General features: G+C 46.8%; 1 protein-coding gene across 1 annotated transcript in view; it reads right to left on the reverse strand.

Annotated features, from left to right (window-relative positions):
- The window catches only part of NPTN (neuroplastin), a gene marked incomplete at its 5' end in the record, with an annotated part of 31,947 nt that overhangs the window by 3,609 nt on the left and 11,262 nt on the right, over positions 1-17,076 (reverse strand). The window contains 2 exons of the mRNA XM_010009875.1: positions 7,748-8,021; positions 9,270-9,403. Coding sequence (XP_010008177.1) covers positions 7,748-8,021; positions 9,270-9,403 — 408 coding nt within the window. The remainder of the gene's footprint in view (positions 1-7,747; positions 8,022-9,269; positions 9,404-17,076) is intronic.

Here is a 17,076-nt window from a genome sequence, read left to right on the forward strand (position 1 = left end):
AGCCAAAATAACACACTAGCGACACACCAGTGTCCACAGAAGTCCACTACCAGCAACAGTACACTACCGGACAAGATACAGAGAGAACTAGGACTAGTAAGGACAACCACACATCAATGTGCTGTTGTATATACAGTGGAGATATACAGAGACACATCAGGTACTGGAACACAAAGCGCAGTAGAGTAAATCTAGAACTTCCTTCTATGAACATCTTTTGCTTCACAAAAGATCTTCAAGTCGGCTGCACTCTGGGTGGGAAGTGCCTTGGCCCGACAGCACCCTCCCTCCCCTGGCCCGGATGCTCTGCACTAGAACTTGGGACCTCGGCTTTCTGAGAAGCATCAGACATCTTTGGAAGTTTGTTTGGCCACACTTCAGGAACACCAAACTGCACCGGGAAGATCCAAGCTCCCTCTCACTAGCAAATAACCAGTTCTCCTTCTCTGTTAAAATACTTCCATGGCTGTTGCAGCTAAGTCATTTTGTGTGCTTAAAAAAGAAACCAAACCATCACGTTTATAAAGGCTGTCATTAGGTGTTTTCCTGACAAAGAGCCAACAAAAATGCTTATTGGAATACTTAAGACTATAGGGTGGATCACCACCGCTCATCCCTCTCCTATCTATAACCTCAGTGGAGATAAAAGAAGCCTGAGGGAAGTTTCTCTGTGCGTTCCTCTCCCGGTCAGGCACTGAACTGCTGGCAAAGCATCCCCAGTACAGTACAGACAGAGACCGAAACCGTAGCGAAACCAGGGGGCAACAGACCAACAGAAAAATAAATACAAAATCAGACTAAAGGAAGATTTAAAAGAACAGCAAACTGAAATCCAAATTAGTCGTGAACGTGAATGAAGAAGTTTTAAGGAAAAAAAAACGTGTTAACGTTATGACTTGTGCGTTGTATAGACTGAAGCTGAGATTAAACAAACTCCAAAGCATGCAGAGCTCTCACTTACCACCAGTTTTTTAAGGGTATGATGCAATTGAAGGGGGGAAACAAAACAAAAACAAAAACAAAAAAAAGAAGTCATAGTAACCGACAAGTATCAATATAACTCAACCCCTTTATGCCAGGTGAGCTGACCTAGCCACCGCTGCTCACAGGATGGACACCCTATGGCCACAGAGCACGGCCTCCCAGTACGCTGCTGCATTCCAGCCCGTGTGGCTCCCACAGTGCTGCCAGGTGACCATGCGTAACCCCTCCTTTTGCAGGCATTTCCCTTTGGAATTGGGAGGGGATCTGCAGACTCCAAAAACCCCACTGACATGATACAAGAGTTACACACCCCAACCAGCCGAGCCTTCCTTGTAGGCACAGCGCTGCCTCACACAGCCCATTTTGGAGTGGGGTAAGGTTAGAATTTGCTGCAGATTTAACGCATCATGTAACACATGTAATCAATCCTGCCAGGCAAAAATATCCACACATTCAAATTGCAAGATGATGACAAATAAGATTTGCTTTAGAGCTCCTCCACTTGTATGAACTGTCTGGGAATGTAACTCGTGCTTGGGCAGTCAGAGAATGGGGGTGTTTCGTGCTGCCACCTCCATAACTTCAGCCTTAATTTAGGAGGCATTTTACTTGTTCCTCAGTTTCTTTTACCCCCTTTGGAAAGTACCAAATTCATCTCATGTAGCCTCTGACTGGTGCAAGTTCAAAATGAAACATTATCAGTTACTTCCAGCACTAAAATCCAGATTTTTGCATCCAAAGGGACTCTACGATTCACGATTTAAAACTTGCAAAGTAACTTCCAGGGAGGAGTTGAGAGCAGCAGCTCCAGCAGCAGCTCTTCCACTGGCACGTGGCACCCCTCAGACCTGCCCTTACAGCTCAACAGCCACCTGGAGTGTTATTAAAATGACAATTTGGGGTCAAATAAGCAAAAGGAAAAGCCAACATTAACCCATTTAAGGTTGGCTGCACTCAAAGGCAGCATCTGCCACCACAGTACGTGTTGGCTGCGGAGCAGCGCTCTTCCCTTTGCCTCTGTTAACAGAAATGTTTCGGAGGGAGGGGGAAGAGGCAGTGCACAGAGACACTCAAACTAAAGCTCCGGGAGGGAATGAAGGGAGAAGCGTCTTGGAGACTCTTTGGCCAAGATACTTACACTGGAACCCTGCTCCCCTAATAAATCTAGTGCATAAAGGCCCAGAGAAGTGAAGCTATTTGATTAGCACTGTGATACAACGATGCTGGCCCTTGACAGCAACGTGCCTATCTGATGATGTTCTCCCCTTGAAGAACTTTAAGCATGGGAGAGAGAGGTGCAGGTCAAGGAAGAAATAACCCCCAAATTCCACTTGTTACAAGGCAAAACCGTTTCAGTGAAAACATTTTGTTCTTTTAATTACTTACAGTAATAGCAGGAGCAGGGAAAGTCAAGAGGAAAAAAATTAACATTAGAAAGAATGTGGGGATATGGATGGAGCTTCTGCAGAGCCAGAGCAGAAACACACTTATGGCAAGTCTTTGTGTTAAGCTGAGAAATGAGAAGGGAAGAATGAAAAAGGACATGTTATAACCTCAGTCACCTCATGGCTTTGAACTGAAGGTCAGAGAGAATATGGATTTTAAAGTAAAAACTGTTCCCATTCCTGCAGGGAGTGTAGGAAGGAGTTTTTACTTTCTACTTACCCCAGAACACGCCCTTAACAACAGCGTCTTTGCTAATATTGGGCTATTTGATCCAACAACAGGAAGAAACCCACTTTCTTTACGAATATTTCATGTACTACATCTGGGTCATGATGGGTGATCGCTACATCGATCAGAACTAAGCGGCTTAAGCTATACCACAGAGGAATCAAAAGCTATTTGCTTCTTTTTGTTGTCAAGGGAAGTCCAAGCAACTTGCATTGAGCAAAATGCATCAGCACTCCCCTGCTGAAACCGCCTCCCGCCGGGCATGCAGCGACAGGCCGGCACCTCTGGCCTCCACATGCCACACTCATGCAGCTTTCATCACCCAAAGCCACAGGAAGCTGCACATCATCCACCCGCACCGGGTTTTACGCAAACCTGGCCGCCCTCTGGAAAACAGGGGTGGGATCTGTCTATTGCTTTACCATGTGTAAAGCAGAGGATGCAGAAATTCAAGAGCCATCCGCCCTCCCTTCCTCCTTCCAGGACATAATTTGGATGCAAGGGGGCTCGCTGCAGTTACCTCCCCTCCCAGGAGGATGAGGATGTCCCTCATCCACAAGTACAACAGCAAGAACCTGCACCAGGCATCCCCAGTGCCACAATTTCTAGTTAGAAACACAGATTTCGTGGGTGCAAAGTCACAAATCTAAATTATGTGAAGGAGGAAATATTAGCAAAGGAGCTACTGAGCAGCCCTGTTCCATGGCACAGAAAGCAAGTCAACTCCACACAGAAAGCAAGGTCCATGCAACAAAAAAGCCCCCACCCTGCAGTCAGGAAATGCCAAAGTTAAAGGAGCAGCCTCGCTCTTCCAGCATGGCAGCGCTTCTAGATGGAGGTAACACCTTCTGCAAGGGCAGCAGATCCCTTGGGAAAGGGTCTTGGAACACAAAGCAGCCATTTATGCCCCCAGCCCCTGACACCTGAGCAGCCTCCCTCTGTGGGGACACAGAAAGCTGAGAAGAGCTGCTCCAACAGAACCAGGTCACCCATCGCTCCACCCCTCCACCAAGAGCTGAGGTAGTGGGCACACTAGAGCAGGTAAATTTTAGCCTGTAGAACATGGACATGAGAGAGGGGGAAAGGGAATTCGTTCAATTGCCTTGGTTTTGGCTGGCCAGGTGGAGTTCCCAAGTGCTCTGGAAAGCATCCCGGACATCCTCCAGGAGAGAGGTTACGTTTCTCTGCAAACTGTTGCATCCCCCACTAGTAACTGGGTGCTTCTGTTCAGCATCAGTTATCAAAAGCCCTTTTTGGCACTTTGTTTACACTCACAAGAAGGTCCAGCCCTCAAGTCTAGCTTGAGGCAAGAAGAGCAATTTCTGGAAGGCAGCACCTGTGTGAAGACAGGCACAGCTGAGAAACATAGAAAGGACTCAAAAGGGCTCTGCCTGTTGTTATTATCGAAGTCTGGAGCAATCCTGCTCCATCCTTTGGCTTGGGCTGGTTTTGTCCAAGGAGATGAACAAGGAGATGGGGTGTGCTACACCCCAAAGGACTGCCTGTAACTTGTGTGGGCTTAGCTAAGCCTGACCCAGAAACGACATCACCTGGGTTCTGCAGGAGGTGAGAGCTCAGTGTGGGCACCAGCATCTCCCAACAAGATAAATGCAGTTCAACAGCATTTCATCCCACACCACCAGGAGCCAGGCTCCGCACAGGCTGCAAGTACACTTCTACATTGCTGGTTTCACACTCTCTCAGCTATAGGAAAGTTCTGGGCTTTCTGTATACAGGGAAGGCACATTTGGCATCACTGGTTTTCTTCCCAAAACTTTTTAAGAAATCCTTCAAGTGTCCTGGGTAAGTCACCTTTGCACTAAGTCTGTGCAGAAACCCTCCCCTCCAGAGATCCTCAACAGGACAGCCACCACCCAGAGGATTCTCAAGGTGAAACTGAACACGGGAGGCACCTTTCCCTATGGAAGCCTCTGTGGCACCCCAGAGCATTGCAGAGGGGCAAGACTACAGCTACAAAGCTTGCACCCCAACACCGAGGCTGGTTGCTGGTAGCAGACACTGAATCTGCAAAAGCCTGCAGCAGGAGGATGTGCCAAACCGAGTGACAACGATCAACCAGGCAGCAGTCCAAAGGAGCCATCCTCAAACACAGCTGGGGGTTTTATGGCTCCTTCTAGCTGCTATTCCAGAGCAAAGGAAGAATGGCAGAGAAACCTGGGGGCTAAAGGAGGTCCGGAGTTACTCCACCACAGGAGGAGAGGGAATGGAGTGGTGGTAAATGTGAAAGAATCTCTAAGGAAAACATTTGGAGTGGTCCAAGGATGGAATTCACATCCCAGGAAGAAAAGCCTTCAGTGAGGAACTGCTGCTGAGGCTGCCAGGTTTTCCCTCAGTAGCAAGGAGGCACTAACAGCTCGATCATCACTGCTGCAGCAGCTTCGTACTGAAATCTGGCACAACCCCAACCCTCATCCTTAAAGCTTAAACACACCAAAGGCAACGCTAAAAGAGAGAATTCAGAAAAGCAGCTCATAGCTGAGAGGTCACGCCTGTTGCCTAATAATTTTTATATCAGGTAATACAATACGTAGACTAATATCTGCCCAAGTTGCTGCCTCAGCTGTAGGCTCACTGATGTTTCCTGCTACTGCTCACTGCAGCATGCGGAGGTGGCTGGATGATTTTGGAAGCAGGGAGTTTCAGTGCCACGTGAGACACACGCCACTGCATTCGAACATTAACTTTGGCATTTCATAACAAGGTATTGAAAATAAGAAAATGAAGAATAACCCACGTAAAACATCCAAGGGTGGAAATCAGCAGATAATCCATGATTTCTCACAGATGCATTTGTCAAATGCCCCTGCTTGTAGGGTGGTGCCCACCACGGTATCACAAAAAGCTTCAAGTGCCTTTAAGGAAAAGGCAAGAATATCCAAGGGAAGGTAGGACTCAAGTCAGCCTCTAGTTGAGATGATGTTATGCCAATCGTGTCTCTTCATCCAGGCAAACTTAATACACAGATATTGACTGTGATATTCAGGACTGGATTTTGCCCTCCGAGAAAGTGAACAGAGAAAACACATGCCCATCACAGAGGAGCATCACTCTCCAAGACTCAAGCTTAGCTGCCTGTAAACTAACAGCAGACCGAGCAAGCAAATGTAGTACTTGGCTCATCATCTTGGACTCCTCCGTCAGAGATGAGGAACCCAGACCCCTCAGGCACCCGAAGAGCAGCCAAACCAGCCAGGAAAACTCCACACTTTGAAACAAACAGGTAGAGACCTCTTCACCTCCAACATGTGCTTAACCGTGCCACCATGGTGGCTGTGTTGCGATCCGGTCAAGCCAAAGCCAGTTTCTGTTGGCTTAAGGCCATTTGAGGCTGCTTCCAATGCTCACATTACAACCTGGTGTCTTATTTTGGTCCTGGTGACACTTTGTCAGATGAAATTTGGAACTGCAGGGAGCTATGAACAGCCACCAACACAGAGGTGAGATGCTCCCTGGCCATCAAAGTCAGCACAGCACAGCACAGCAACACGGGAGGTGTGCAAGAGAAGAGGTAAATTGTCTTTTTGGAAGTTTTCTAGGCTGGTTGAGAGCCACTCTGAGGACAAACTGCTGCAGTAGAAACCCCTCAGCACCTGTGAAGCTGTTAGTTATGCAGAGGAACATGCACTATGCAGTTTTTGTTGGATACACACCTAGACCAGAGTCAATGCATGCTCTGTAAGCAGTTAGTAAATGCTACTCAAGTGGTTACGATCAAAAGCCAGTTTCCTCTAGGTATACACTACTTAAAGACAGTTTTGATCTGCTACAGAAGTCATCCAAGCCTCAGCCATTCTTGAAATATTAACATTTATCACCTATTTGAGGAGATTTTAGGGTTTTTTTCATTCTCTGAAATGTAGCTCAGGAACCTTGAAGTTGGTTTTGTCCAAATTTCAGAGGCAGATCCTGGGTTCAGCACGTCCCACAAGGCAAATGTCATACTGTGTTATCACACACACCTTGTGCAGCTTGACAACAACGAGTCACTTCTGCACAAGCTACAACACAGCTGCCTTTGGAAGTCATCTACCGTGCTGGAGGACTTCCCCAAGCCAGGAAGACACTAATGACTCAGTGCTTCCCATGTGGATCCAGCACGATACCCTCCGTGTACTCTGAAGAGCTTGCTCCATTACTTGTTCCAAGAGCCCGCTGGCATACCAGAGCTTCCCACAAGGATCACTGGGTAGGGTTTCTTGATAAAAATAGGTTTTCTTCACAAAAATGAGCAGCTTGGTGTCACACTAACGCCTGTTTCTCAATGTGGTTGTTTCAAATACTCATTTTAGCCTCAAACTGGCCCTTCTCCCTTCCTTTAAAATGGAAGTTAGGCAGAAGCAGCTCAAAAATGAAACAGTTACTACTTGTTTTCTCTACTAAACACAGTTTAACTAATCAGTCCTACTGTTAAAGCTGATAATAAAAACCTACCCTTTAGAAATGTAACTCGGAGGCTATCACAATTAGATACAGTTTCCAGAGCATTACTTAAACACAAATTCAGTTAGACACCAAAGTAAGAGCCCCCACTCTTCTAACATTAAGAACATGGTTTATTTCTGAAGCATCTCTGCAGTCCCAACCCCCTTTAAAGGTGTTTCTGTACAAAACCTGCCCAGTGTCCAATCCAGGTGCCACATGGAAGACGGAGGGCCATCAGGGATTAGAGAGTTCCTGGCTCTCTCCCTGTGCTGCCCTACACTCCTTAGGGCTGGTGTTTAGGTCTTCTCAGGGCTGCTACAGCAGGGAAGAGATGGAAGCAGGAGACCCCTCGTGCAACAAAAGCTTTAAAGACATGGAAATATCCACCCCCCACCCCTCAGTCTGTGATGTTCAGGATATTCAGTGTTAGGACTCCACAGACTTCACTTGGACCCTCTGCACTTGCTGGGCTTAATTTAGTGTCTGGAGAGGGAAGAGGTGAGAAAGCAAAGAGCTCAGAGCTGACCAAACTGGGCTGCTGATCCTTCCTGCCACAAAGCCCCACTCCATCCTGCTTCCACAAGTTCACTGTGCATCTGGTTGGGGTTTTCCTCTCCTCCTCACAAGCGGCTCTGAGCACACTTACCGTCTGGGACTTCATCCGGCCGCTTCCTTTTCTCATAGATAACTATGATGACAACGAGGATAACAATCTCTGCCAGGATCCCCAGAAAGGGCCAGAGGGGAGCCAAGTGGCTGCGGACACGCAGGATGGTTGTGACCGAGACAGAGCCGACCTGGTTGGTTGCGTTGCACTGGTACTCGCCAGGATCCTCGTTTATCTGTAGGTTTGTGATGCTGAGTTCAGTGTAGTTGTCTTTGTTTAAAATAAAGAATCTGCCCGAGGAGTTGTTGATGTCCTGATGAAAGGGGAAAGGTGGAAAAGAGCAAGAGCTTTAGCAAGTTCTGGTGCCTTTTCATTTCTGTCACGGAAACTAGAAGAGGTTTGAGGGGTTCTTGCAAAGAGGTTGGTCCGTAATGCAAGAGGAAAGCCCACCACTAAGTGCTTGTTGTGGGTCTCTCACTAAAGTGAGCTGTGCTGCAAAGCGACAACGAAGAAATGCACCCAGAGCAAAGAGGAAAACCACCAGTACCAGTTAAGATTATTCTACATCACATCAGGCACGGTTTGATAACTGTTTCAGGTATGATGGTCCTACTAGGATTTTGCCTTGAAACAGGCACTCTCACAGGTTTGTGGTCAGGGACCTCAGGAGAAGCTGGAATTCACGGCCCCATATTCTTTCTACATTTGAAAAGAGAATTCCAGAGTTGCTTACATGTAAAGAATTAAAAAGGAACAAAACTTAAAAAGGACCAAGTATGGATGTGTGATGTTCCCAAAGCTTCATCTTGGATCAGTTCATCAAATAACTTCACCAGAAGCAAGAACCTGCACCCCACCACAGAGGACTTGCAGCACTCACTACATCACCCATATAGCACTGCCCCATTCAAATGTAAGCTCACTCTTAATGTTGAACAATCAACCCCTATTCTTACTTACTTCACATCTTTCTTCATCTATCAATCAAATTGCTACCTCTCTGGCAGATCATACAGTGACATAAAAATAGGTGGGCTGAAGGATTTTAGCAACTTCCAGCTTCTCTTCTGCTATTCCAACTGCTTGTCCAACTCTCTTGCTCACTAGATCAGTTGCTACATAGAAAAATACAATGACTTTAACACTAACAGGTATCACTGTTACATCCTTGGATTAAATCTTAATTAAAGTAAACCAAATCAAATCTTTTCCAGTAAAACACTTACAGAAATTTATATCCAAATGCATTTTTAAGTCCCATTTCGTAACTCACATCTCACCATTTGTAGCAGACACCCTGAATATTGTCTCTTTCTGCACAGTGCATGACTTTACCCAGCAGCAACACAACAAGCAACTCCATTCACACCCCAACAGTGTAAATATCCCTTTTACACGTGCTGCTGCTGGAAAATTCCACCTTCGCTCACCAATGCAGCAGACTTTTGAGGAACTGTGTTTGGAGAAGGCACCTGAAATAACACACCCCTAACCCAAGGTGCTCGTTTCCCTCTTTACCAGGGGTTCTGGCAGGCTTTATCTGACACCTCAGTCCTCTTACCTCAAATACACCATTGACCTTCTTGCGCCAGACCCACTCGGGGTGTGGGAAGCCCACGGACTTGCAGTACATCAGTGCCTCCTGCCCCTCGTTCTTGTTTTCGCTCCGCTTGTGGCCAGTGATGTCAGGAATAGCTGCAAAAGGGAAGGAAAAACCCCGTGTTTACAAGCTGCTCATTAAAGACAGAGTTATTTTAAGCTCTGAGAAGCTGAACAGAAAATGAGTGACAAGTTCCCTGCGCGCTGTTCCTTTCCCACCCTGAGCCTGTGCTGCAGAAGAAAAACCGCGAGACCCATGCAGAGAAATCTCAACATCAGACTCGAGTTCTCTACCAAAAGCCTGCAAAGATAAGATGGCCCAGCTGTTCCTCTGTGCAGGAAGCTGAGAAACATCTCCATCTCCCTCCCCACCACTCGGGAGGTCCCTGCAGTACCTTCAGCTTTGAAAGAGCTGTCAGAGAGTCTGGTTACAACTTGCCCATCACATCAGGACTTCGCACTGATACTGTCTGAACATGAATTTCTGAAAGCTGAATCAAGTGATTCTCCCTTGCAGCAGGATTTTGGCTTTGCTCCACAGACACACCATGACTTTTTATGCCTGTTACACCTTAACAGCAACACTACCCCTGGGTACCTGAGATGCAGCAGAAGTCAAAATCCCTCCAGCACAGCATCCTTTCATTTAGCCTATACACAAATCCATATATTCTAAGGAGAGCTGCAGGTGAAGCTGGGCAACTGCAAGCAAAACACAGCCCTGAATATCAGCAGAGGGTCTTCTGAAGTAATTTAGCTATAAATAACATCACTGCTGTTCCACCACGTTTGTCACAGCAGCCTGTGGCAGCCTCACAAGAGATTATGATGGATCAATAGGCTGCCCGAGCTGAACCTTCACTGAAGCAGATGGCTCCAGTGCTGTAGTGACCACCTTTAAAGCCTGGTTGCTTTCTAGCTTGCTAATTGTGTCACACGTGGCCTGCTGTGTGATTGCAGGACACTGATCTGCTAATCCAGTCAAAGCCCGAGCCCAGTGCTCCAGGAAAAGACCCCCAGGCACCGGGATGTATTACACGGTCTGTTGGAGGCCAGTCAAAGCCCAAGCCCAGTGCTCCAGGAAAAGACCCCCGGGCACCGGGATGTATTACACGGTCTGTTGGAGCAGAGTTGCCTTCATACACAGCAACCTCTGTACGCAGGCGCAGGGAGGGAGCACAGGCTTATGGCAGCTTATCTGCAGCTGCAAGCTGAAAGAATCCAAGCAGTTGGATTTCACATTTGCAGCAATGAAAACTGAGCAAAACATCTTGTGCAACTAGCCAACATGAGCTGAACCTGCTCTTCCCCAAAGCTGCATCACAACTCTTCAGGAAAGATGTTTGGCAAGTTTAAATGCTAAAGGAATTTTCATCTTTCAAGGGCTTTTCAAATGCAGAAAGCATCCCACACCGTGCTCCTGCAAGAGCCTTTCTGCATCGAAATGCAGCTGACTGATAATTCAGAGGCAGACTTAAAATCAGCTTCTGAACAACAGCAGAATCCTGGTTGTAAGAATACTTCAGCTACAGCATTCCTCACTGTGTGTGCATTCACCGGAAAGGCCACCATCAGGAGGGACTGATGGACCCAGGCTTCTCTCAAAACAGGATTTCCAGCACATTGGGAGCTTTGCAGAAGTTGTGACCATTGAGCATGTAAAGAAACACACGCTGCTTACAGGATCATCAACTCTTCAGTTGAATTTAAGTAAACACCTTTTCAGCAGTGAGGTGAAAAAGAGCTCATTACCTAAAAAATACTACGGTTGTATCAGCCCATAAGGAAGAAGGTGAAGGAAGAACTTGATCCAAGTCTATCCAAGCAAATAATAGCTTTGCTAACAACATACAATATATATGATTATCTAGGCAGAGCAATGGGTGAAGCTAGACAAATGCTGACCAACTCCAACCTGATGCTGGCCGTAACCATGATACGCAAGATCAAGGCACAATGTTTTATTCATCCTAAAGATGTATCTTTACACATCAGACGAAAATACTCTGAGACACATAAAACATGACCTGAACGAAGACACCAGATCATAATAATTCTCTGGTCTTATGCAAAAAGAATCTGCCAGGTACAGAAAGCGAGGCAAGCTGGAAAGCACACTCCGTACTTGCTAAGTGATCACATACTACCTGTGCCTACAAAGGGCAATGATACTGGGAGGAAATTAAGTTTTCAAGCTGAAAATTAATCAGCTTCAGGGTTGAGTGCACTGCGTTACATGTCCAGGATACTGAGCATCAATATGCACCTGCGGTGTCCTTTCAAACCACTGCCTGCAGCCTCCAAGAGGAACAGAACATGAATTCCATGAGATGGGGGTTCAACCAAGTAGTGAATTTGTTCTCACCATTGACTGAGAGGCTTGGGAAGGTCCCTTAGGCAGGAGATGGGTAAGCCCAGGGACCTCCCCATGGTGTTTGCTTACTTGGGGATGATGCTCAAGAGATCTCACCCAGCCTAACAAAAATGAAAGGCCGGAAGCAGCAGAGACAGACGGAAGCACAAGAGACAGACGGAAGGTGGCACAGTGACAGGCCCCAGAGTGGCACTGGCGGGCTGTCAGAAGCAATCACAAATTACCCCCATTAGGAAAAGAAGAAATAGGATTCATCAGCTTAAAGCTGAAGCCCCAACACAGTCTCCATCTGTCAGCACTTCGTTTGTCACTGCCACCTCCCAGCAGACAGCGAGTCACAGCAGAACCTGGCAGGGGAATAGGGCAGGGTAAGGCAGCACGCTGCGGCTGGCCCGCTTCTTCTCTAAGGCTGCTGACGGATGAAGAGGGAAAGCTTTCTAGGACATGTGAACTTGCACTGCAGCACAGCCCGGTGCTCGCCTGCAGCCAGGAGATAATTATGGTCCTTTCAGAAGAAGACACCTTCGCCAGGTCACCCCAACGAGAGAGAGCACAAGTGACAAGAACACATTCTGCTCTCTCCTCCTGGGCGCAGTTATGCTGCACCCCATTTCCAGCTCTGCTGGGACAGGGCCTATTTCCGTACTCAGTCCGAGGGGAGCGCCACATGGAATACTCACAGATCCAGGGCACGATGCTAGCCAGCTTCTAGTTCTGGCTGAGACATTAATCCAGTGCTTGTTCTACCCAGCGGGCTGGGTTCTGCTGTACAAACTACAATTCAAATATCACCGCAACTGACTTCAGTCAGATTTAGCAGCAGAGTGATGTTTTCCTGGGAAGCTTATCAAGTCAAGCTCCTTCTGACACCTTCCTGCTCCGGTGCCAGCAACAGATAAAGCACGGAATGAAGCAGGTTTTGTTCAGGAAGGATTTAGATTTCACTTGAGCTTTTAAATAGCAGAATCCACATCTCTGTTCATATCCAGCTGCTGTGGAGACGTGGGCACAACATGCTGCGTCAGCTCCTACAGCAATGAAACCAAGATAATGGCCCCGACAAAAAACAGCAAGGTTTTTATTCTTACATTGTGAAATAGAGAACTAAACGTTGCAAGTTTGTATGAAAGAGCACATGGAAGAGCAAGAAGAGGGTTAGTTTCGATTAACTGCTCTCAAAAAATCCGAAATAAATACAGATTTAGCCATTCTGACATGAGTGAACTTTTGATAAGCATCAATCCTTTTGATAGTTCTAAACTGAATCACAGCAGAAAGTGGGTTTGTGCCAGAAGTTGGGGTTTTCTTACTACAATGTCATTTCTTCACACGGGAACTATTCAGCCCTTAATTTCCAGCTAGTTTCAGGATATGGTACTTGCATTACTAACTAATATGTGTAACACCTCCAACCCATGTCCCAGTTAACAAAACCTCTGCAAGTTTTCCCATTAACAGACAAAATCAAGGCAAGGACAGAAGCACCTAAAAATACGATGTTTTACGGGTGACCCAGTAAAAGGGCTCTGGAAGATTTCTTTTTCTGTGTTGTAATTGTAACCCCTGACTAACTTTACAGCCTGGACAGGGAGCTGAGACACCGCAGGTTCTGCAGGGAGGACGTGACATGCGTTTCCTGTGCAATGCTTTGGTCCACTCTAAGATGCAGCTGTACTAAAAGAACGTCAGATTTATTAATGAGTTTCTAGGCCAGTGCTGTGAAACTGCAGCAGAGGTTTGTGAAGACAGCCAAGAGTCAGGAAACCAGGATCTTCCGAGAAATGCCCACTGAAATAGCCACTCGTTTCCCAGCACACTGCTTGGGCTGGAGCCAGAGTGAAAGCGGATAAGTAACAATCCAAGTGCAGGTATTGCTGTGTGGAACAAGAGCCCAGCTCAGCTGAGCTTGGGGGGTTAAAAAGCTGGTTTATATCTCTCCAAAGCAGTGACTGGGACAGGGCTGAGCACTTGCTGGCACTGGGAAAAATCAGCACCAACTGGGGAGGATACAGGTAAAGGTGGAGCTGCTGGAGCGAGGCCAGAGGAGGCCCCGGAGCTGCTGCGAGGGCTGGAGCAGCTCTGCTCTGGAGCCAGGCTGAGAGAGCTGGGCTGGGGCAGCTGGAGAAGAGAAGGCTCCTGAAGGGGAGACCTTAGAGCAGCTCCAGGGCCTAAAGGGGCTCCAAGAAACCTGGAGAGGGGCTTTGGACAAGGGCCTGGAGGGACAGGACAAGGGCAATGGCTTTAACCTGCCAGAGGGGAGATTGAGATGAGCTCTGAGGCAGAAGCTCTTCCCTGTGAGGGTGCTGAGGCGCTGGCACAGGGTGCCCAGAGAAGCTACAGGTTGCCCAAAGAAGTGGTGAATGCTCCATCCCGGGCAGTGTTCAAGGCCAGGCTGTCCCTGCCTGTGTCAGGGGGTTGGAACTGGATGAGCTTTAAGATCCCTTCCAACCCAAACTAACCTGGGATTCTACGAAAATGAGCAAGGGATGAGGAGGGAAGTCAGAAGATCCCTTGATGAGATAATAGCAGAAAGGCATTGTAGGAAGAGGAACTAAAAAGTTCTGCCTCTCCAGGTGCATGGGAAGAAGGGAGTCTTTGATGGGAAGGCAGGGTGGGGGAGGTCAGCTGCCCTCCATCAGTCATACAACATACATCAGCATCTTCCTTGATGTTCATGCTACTTCAAAGGCATGTTCTTCCCCATCCGATTCCCACTGCTGCTGCTCTGCACCAGATGATGGCTTGGAGTATCAGAAGACAAACTCATTTTCTCCTCCTTCCTCAAGATCTTTATAAGAGTAGAAAGACTGCAGAGGCAGAATTCTTCAAGCTTGTATTTCACTGGTTTTTTTTTTTCCTTCTTTTAATCTTCACGTTTTCAGAGCTCTGGCATCACACAGCAACAGCACTGCAGGTATTTCCACTGTGTGGCAACGGAGCAATTCCAAAAGCCTACCTCCAGATGGGGAGCAGACAGCACACTGCATCCCAGCTAGTGCCTGGCAGGAGCATCATCACTGCTTCTGCTGAAAATAGCCCCATCACACCCCACAGCCTGGTTACCTGCAGTGCTCCCAGCTGGCTCCACTGCAGGAGCAGAGGTGGGGAGAAGAATCCCTGTTTTAAGGCAGAAGCTTCCTAATATCACCATTTGCTCAGGCTGTTGTTTCAGGCTTAGGGCTGCACTCACACAATGCCCCTAACAGCTCAGAGGAATTGAGAGGATACTCAAGGTCTTCACCAGGCACTTCAGCCAAAAGCCAACTGTAGGAAGGAAACCTTCTCCGGGAATTCCAGGAGACTGACATGAAACCCCACTATTTTCCCCTGCTGTTCTACTAGTGCTGCCCTAGGAAGTTTGTTCCCAAGAAAATCTGCTTGAAATCTGCAATCCAGCAATTCCCACAGCCATGCTCATGTTCCTGCATTTTTAGCTTCCTGCAGAGCACATGTAGGGATTCAGGAAGAAAAGGGGTAGCATTATATAAAAGGCAAATGGTGCTGGTGTATCCTGGACTACATCTGCTGTGAGGCATTTGTTCAAGTTGTTCACAAGTTGTCAGAAAGGCCCTATTTTGGTCCACAAGCACTTTGGTAGTCAGAACCATTTTTTCTACATACATCATCAGTTCAAAATTGCAGCATCATCTTAATTAGCAATTAAGCAATTACATTTGTGTATAATTGCTTAACCACAAGTATACTGTGACAGGCCACACATGCAGGTAAGCATGAAATCACAGCATCTGAGTGGCCAAACATGATTCATGCATCACTAATACATCACATACGCCTTGATGAACAGCTAGGTAACATGAAGTAGCATCAAAATAAAGCTGTTTACTTTGAGAACTAGAACTGCTTTGGCAGAATGTGTAGAATATTTACCCCAAACTGCCTTCCTTTGCGAAGGAAAATAAAACAAAAGGCCTGTGTATGCTTTGTAATAACATGGATATTATTCAGAGACATTTCCATACAAGAAAAGGGGTGTGATGCCATTGAAGTTAAGCTGTACAGCTCTTGCAGGAGCACTAGCTCAAAGGAATACTCTCTGATCTAATGAAGGTATGTACAGCACTAGGTCTGCAAGGAGACTGCAAAGTTCTCCAACTTGTGCTTTGAATTCAGTCCCAATTTATTACTACATATGTTTCCAAATAACAGGAGTTGGGTAGGAAAGTGCCTGTTCAGTTTAGAAGTACACACTTGTTCCAATTTGCTTTGCAGAAGACTGAACAAGGTACTTCCCACCCTAGACAAGCCCTGGTACTTCTCTCTGCCAAGGAGGAGTTTAAGGCCCATCAGCTACTCTAGGATGCTTCGAGGAAGAGCTGGAGAACAGGGTCACTGAGTCCTGGAATTGTGACTGCTGAGCAAGATGCAGGTGTAAAACTTCCCCAGAGCAGTGCTGGAGTCATTACCTTTCACTTGATGGTTACTTCTCTGTATTTATGTATAAATAACCTGTGAGAAGCTGTTAGTAGGATTAGTTACTCTTCTCCCTCTGCCCTTTGTGCCAGTACTCCAGTCAGATCTATGGGCTTTTCTTTTTACATTAGATCCTGTGTACCTGTAAACCTCTCCGCCAAGTTCTGTGTCCCTGCCTCTGACAGCAGAGATGCCCCACGCCAAACATTTCCAAAAGCTCTTTTGGGAGCTTATACAAAGCTGTAAAAAGGTCTTACTCAGTCTAGTACCAAAGTTCAATCTCTAGAAGAGGTTTGCTGCCCAAAGCAGCCTTGAGAAAACAGAAAGGACTTAAGATCTTCATTAAGATAATATGAGAAGATTTAGCAATGAGGATGTAGGAGCAGAATGCAAACAAATATCCCCAAAGAGGAAAGAAAACCCAACCTACACTTATCTACCTTGAGCACCCAGCAAACAAGCTCACCAGAAGTGCAATGCAAGTTTGAATTCAGCTTGCTGCAAGCAAGGCAATAAGGGTTTTTAGTGGGGCAGTCAGATTGTGCATCACTCCTAATCCATTTCTCATGTGTCCACATGTCACACATCTCTTGGCTAGGCTAACAGGAACTTGCAGTGCATGAGAATGACCACGAGCATGCATTTTAGACCTCCTTTGTCCTTGCAGAAGCAGCTTCTGCATCAGATTTGCTTCACCACTACATTTTCACAGGTTGTTCTATGCAAGATCATTGGAAGAACAGCTTTCAAACTCAACACAGCAAATCAGCAAGCTTTTCCTGGTACAGCAGCAGCCAGAATGCTTATTCACATGGCAATATTTATGCCCGCATGGTTCAAAACTGCTGTTCTCTGGAGAGATGGCATTCAGAATAATACTGCCCATTTGTCATTTCACACAGCCTGCTGAATTACTCCCACTTCCTCCCTTTGGATTCAGGAGCCCAACCATGCACCCAGGGAA

Source organism: Nestor notabilis, unplaced genomic scaffold, assembly GCF_000696875.1.
Source record: "Nestor notabilis isolate BGI_N333 unplaced genomic scaffold, ASM69687v1 scaffold6692, whole genome shotgun sequence".
NCBI lineage: Eukaryota > Metazoa > Chordata > Aves > Psittaciformes > Psittacidae > Nestor > Nestor notabilis.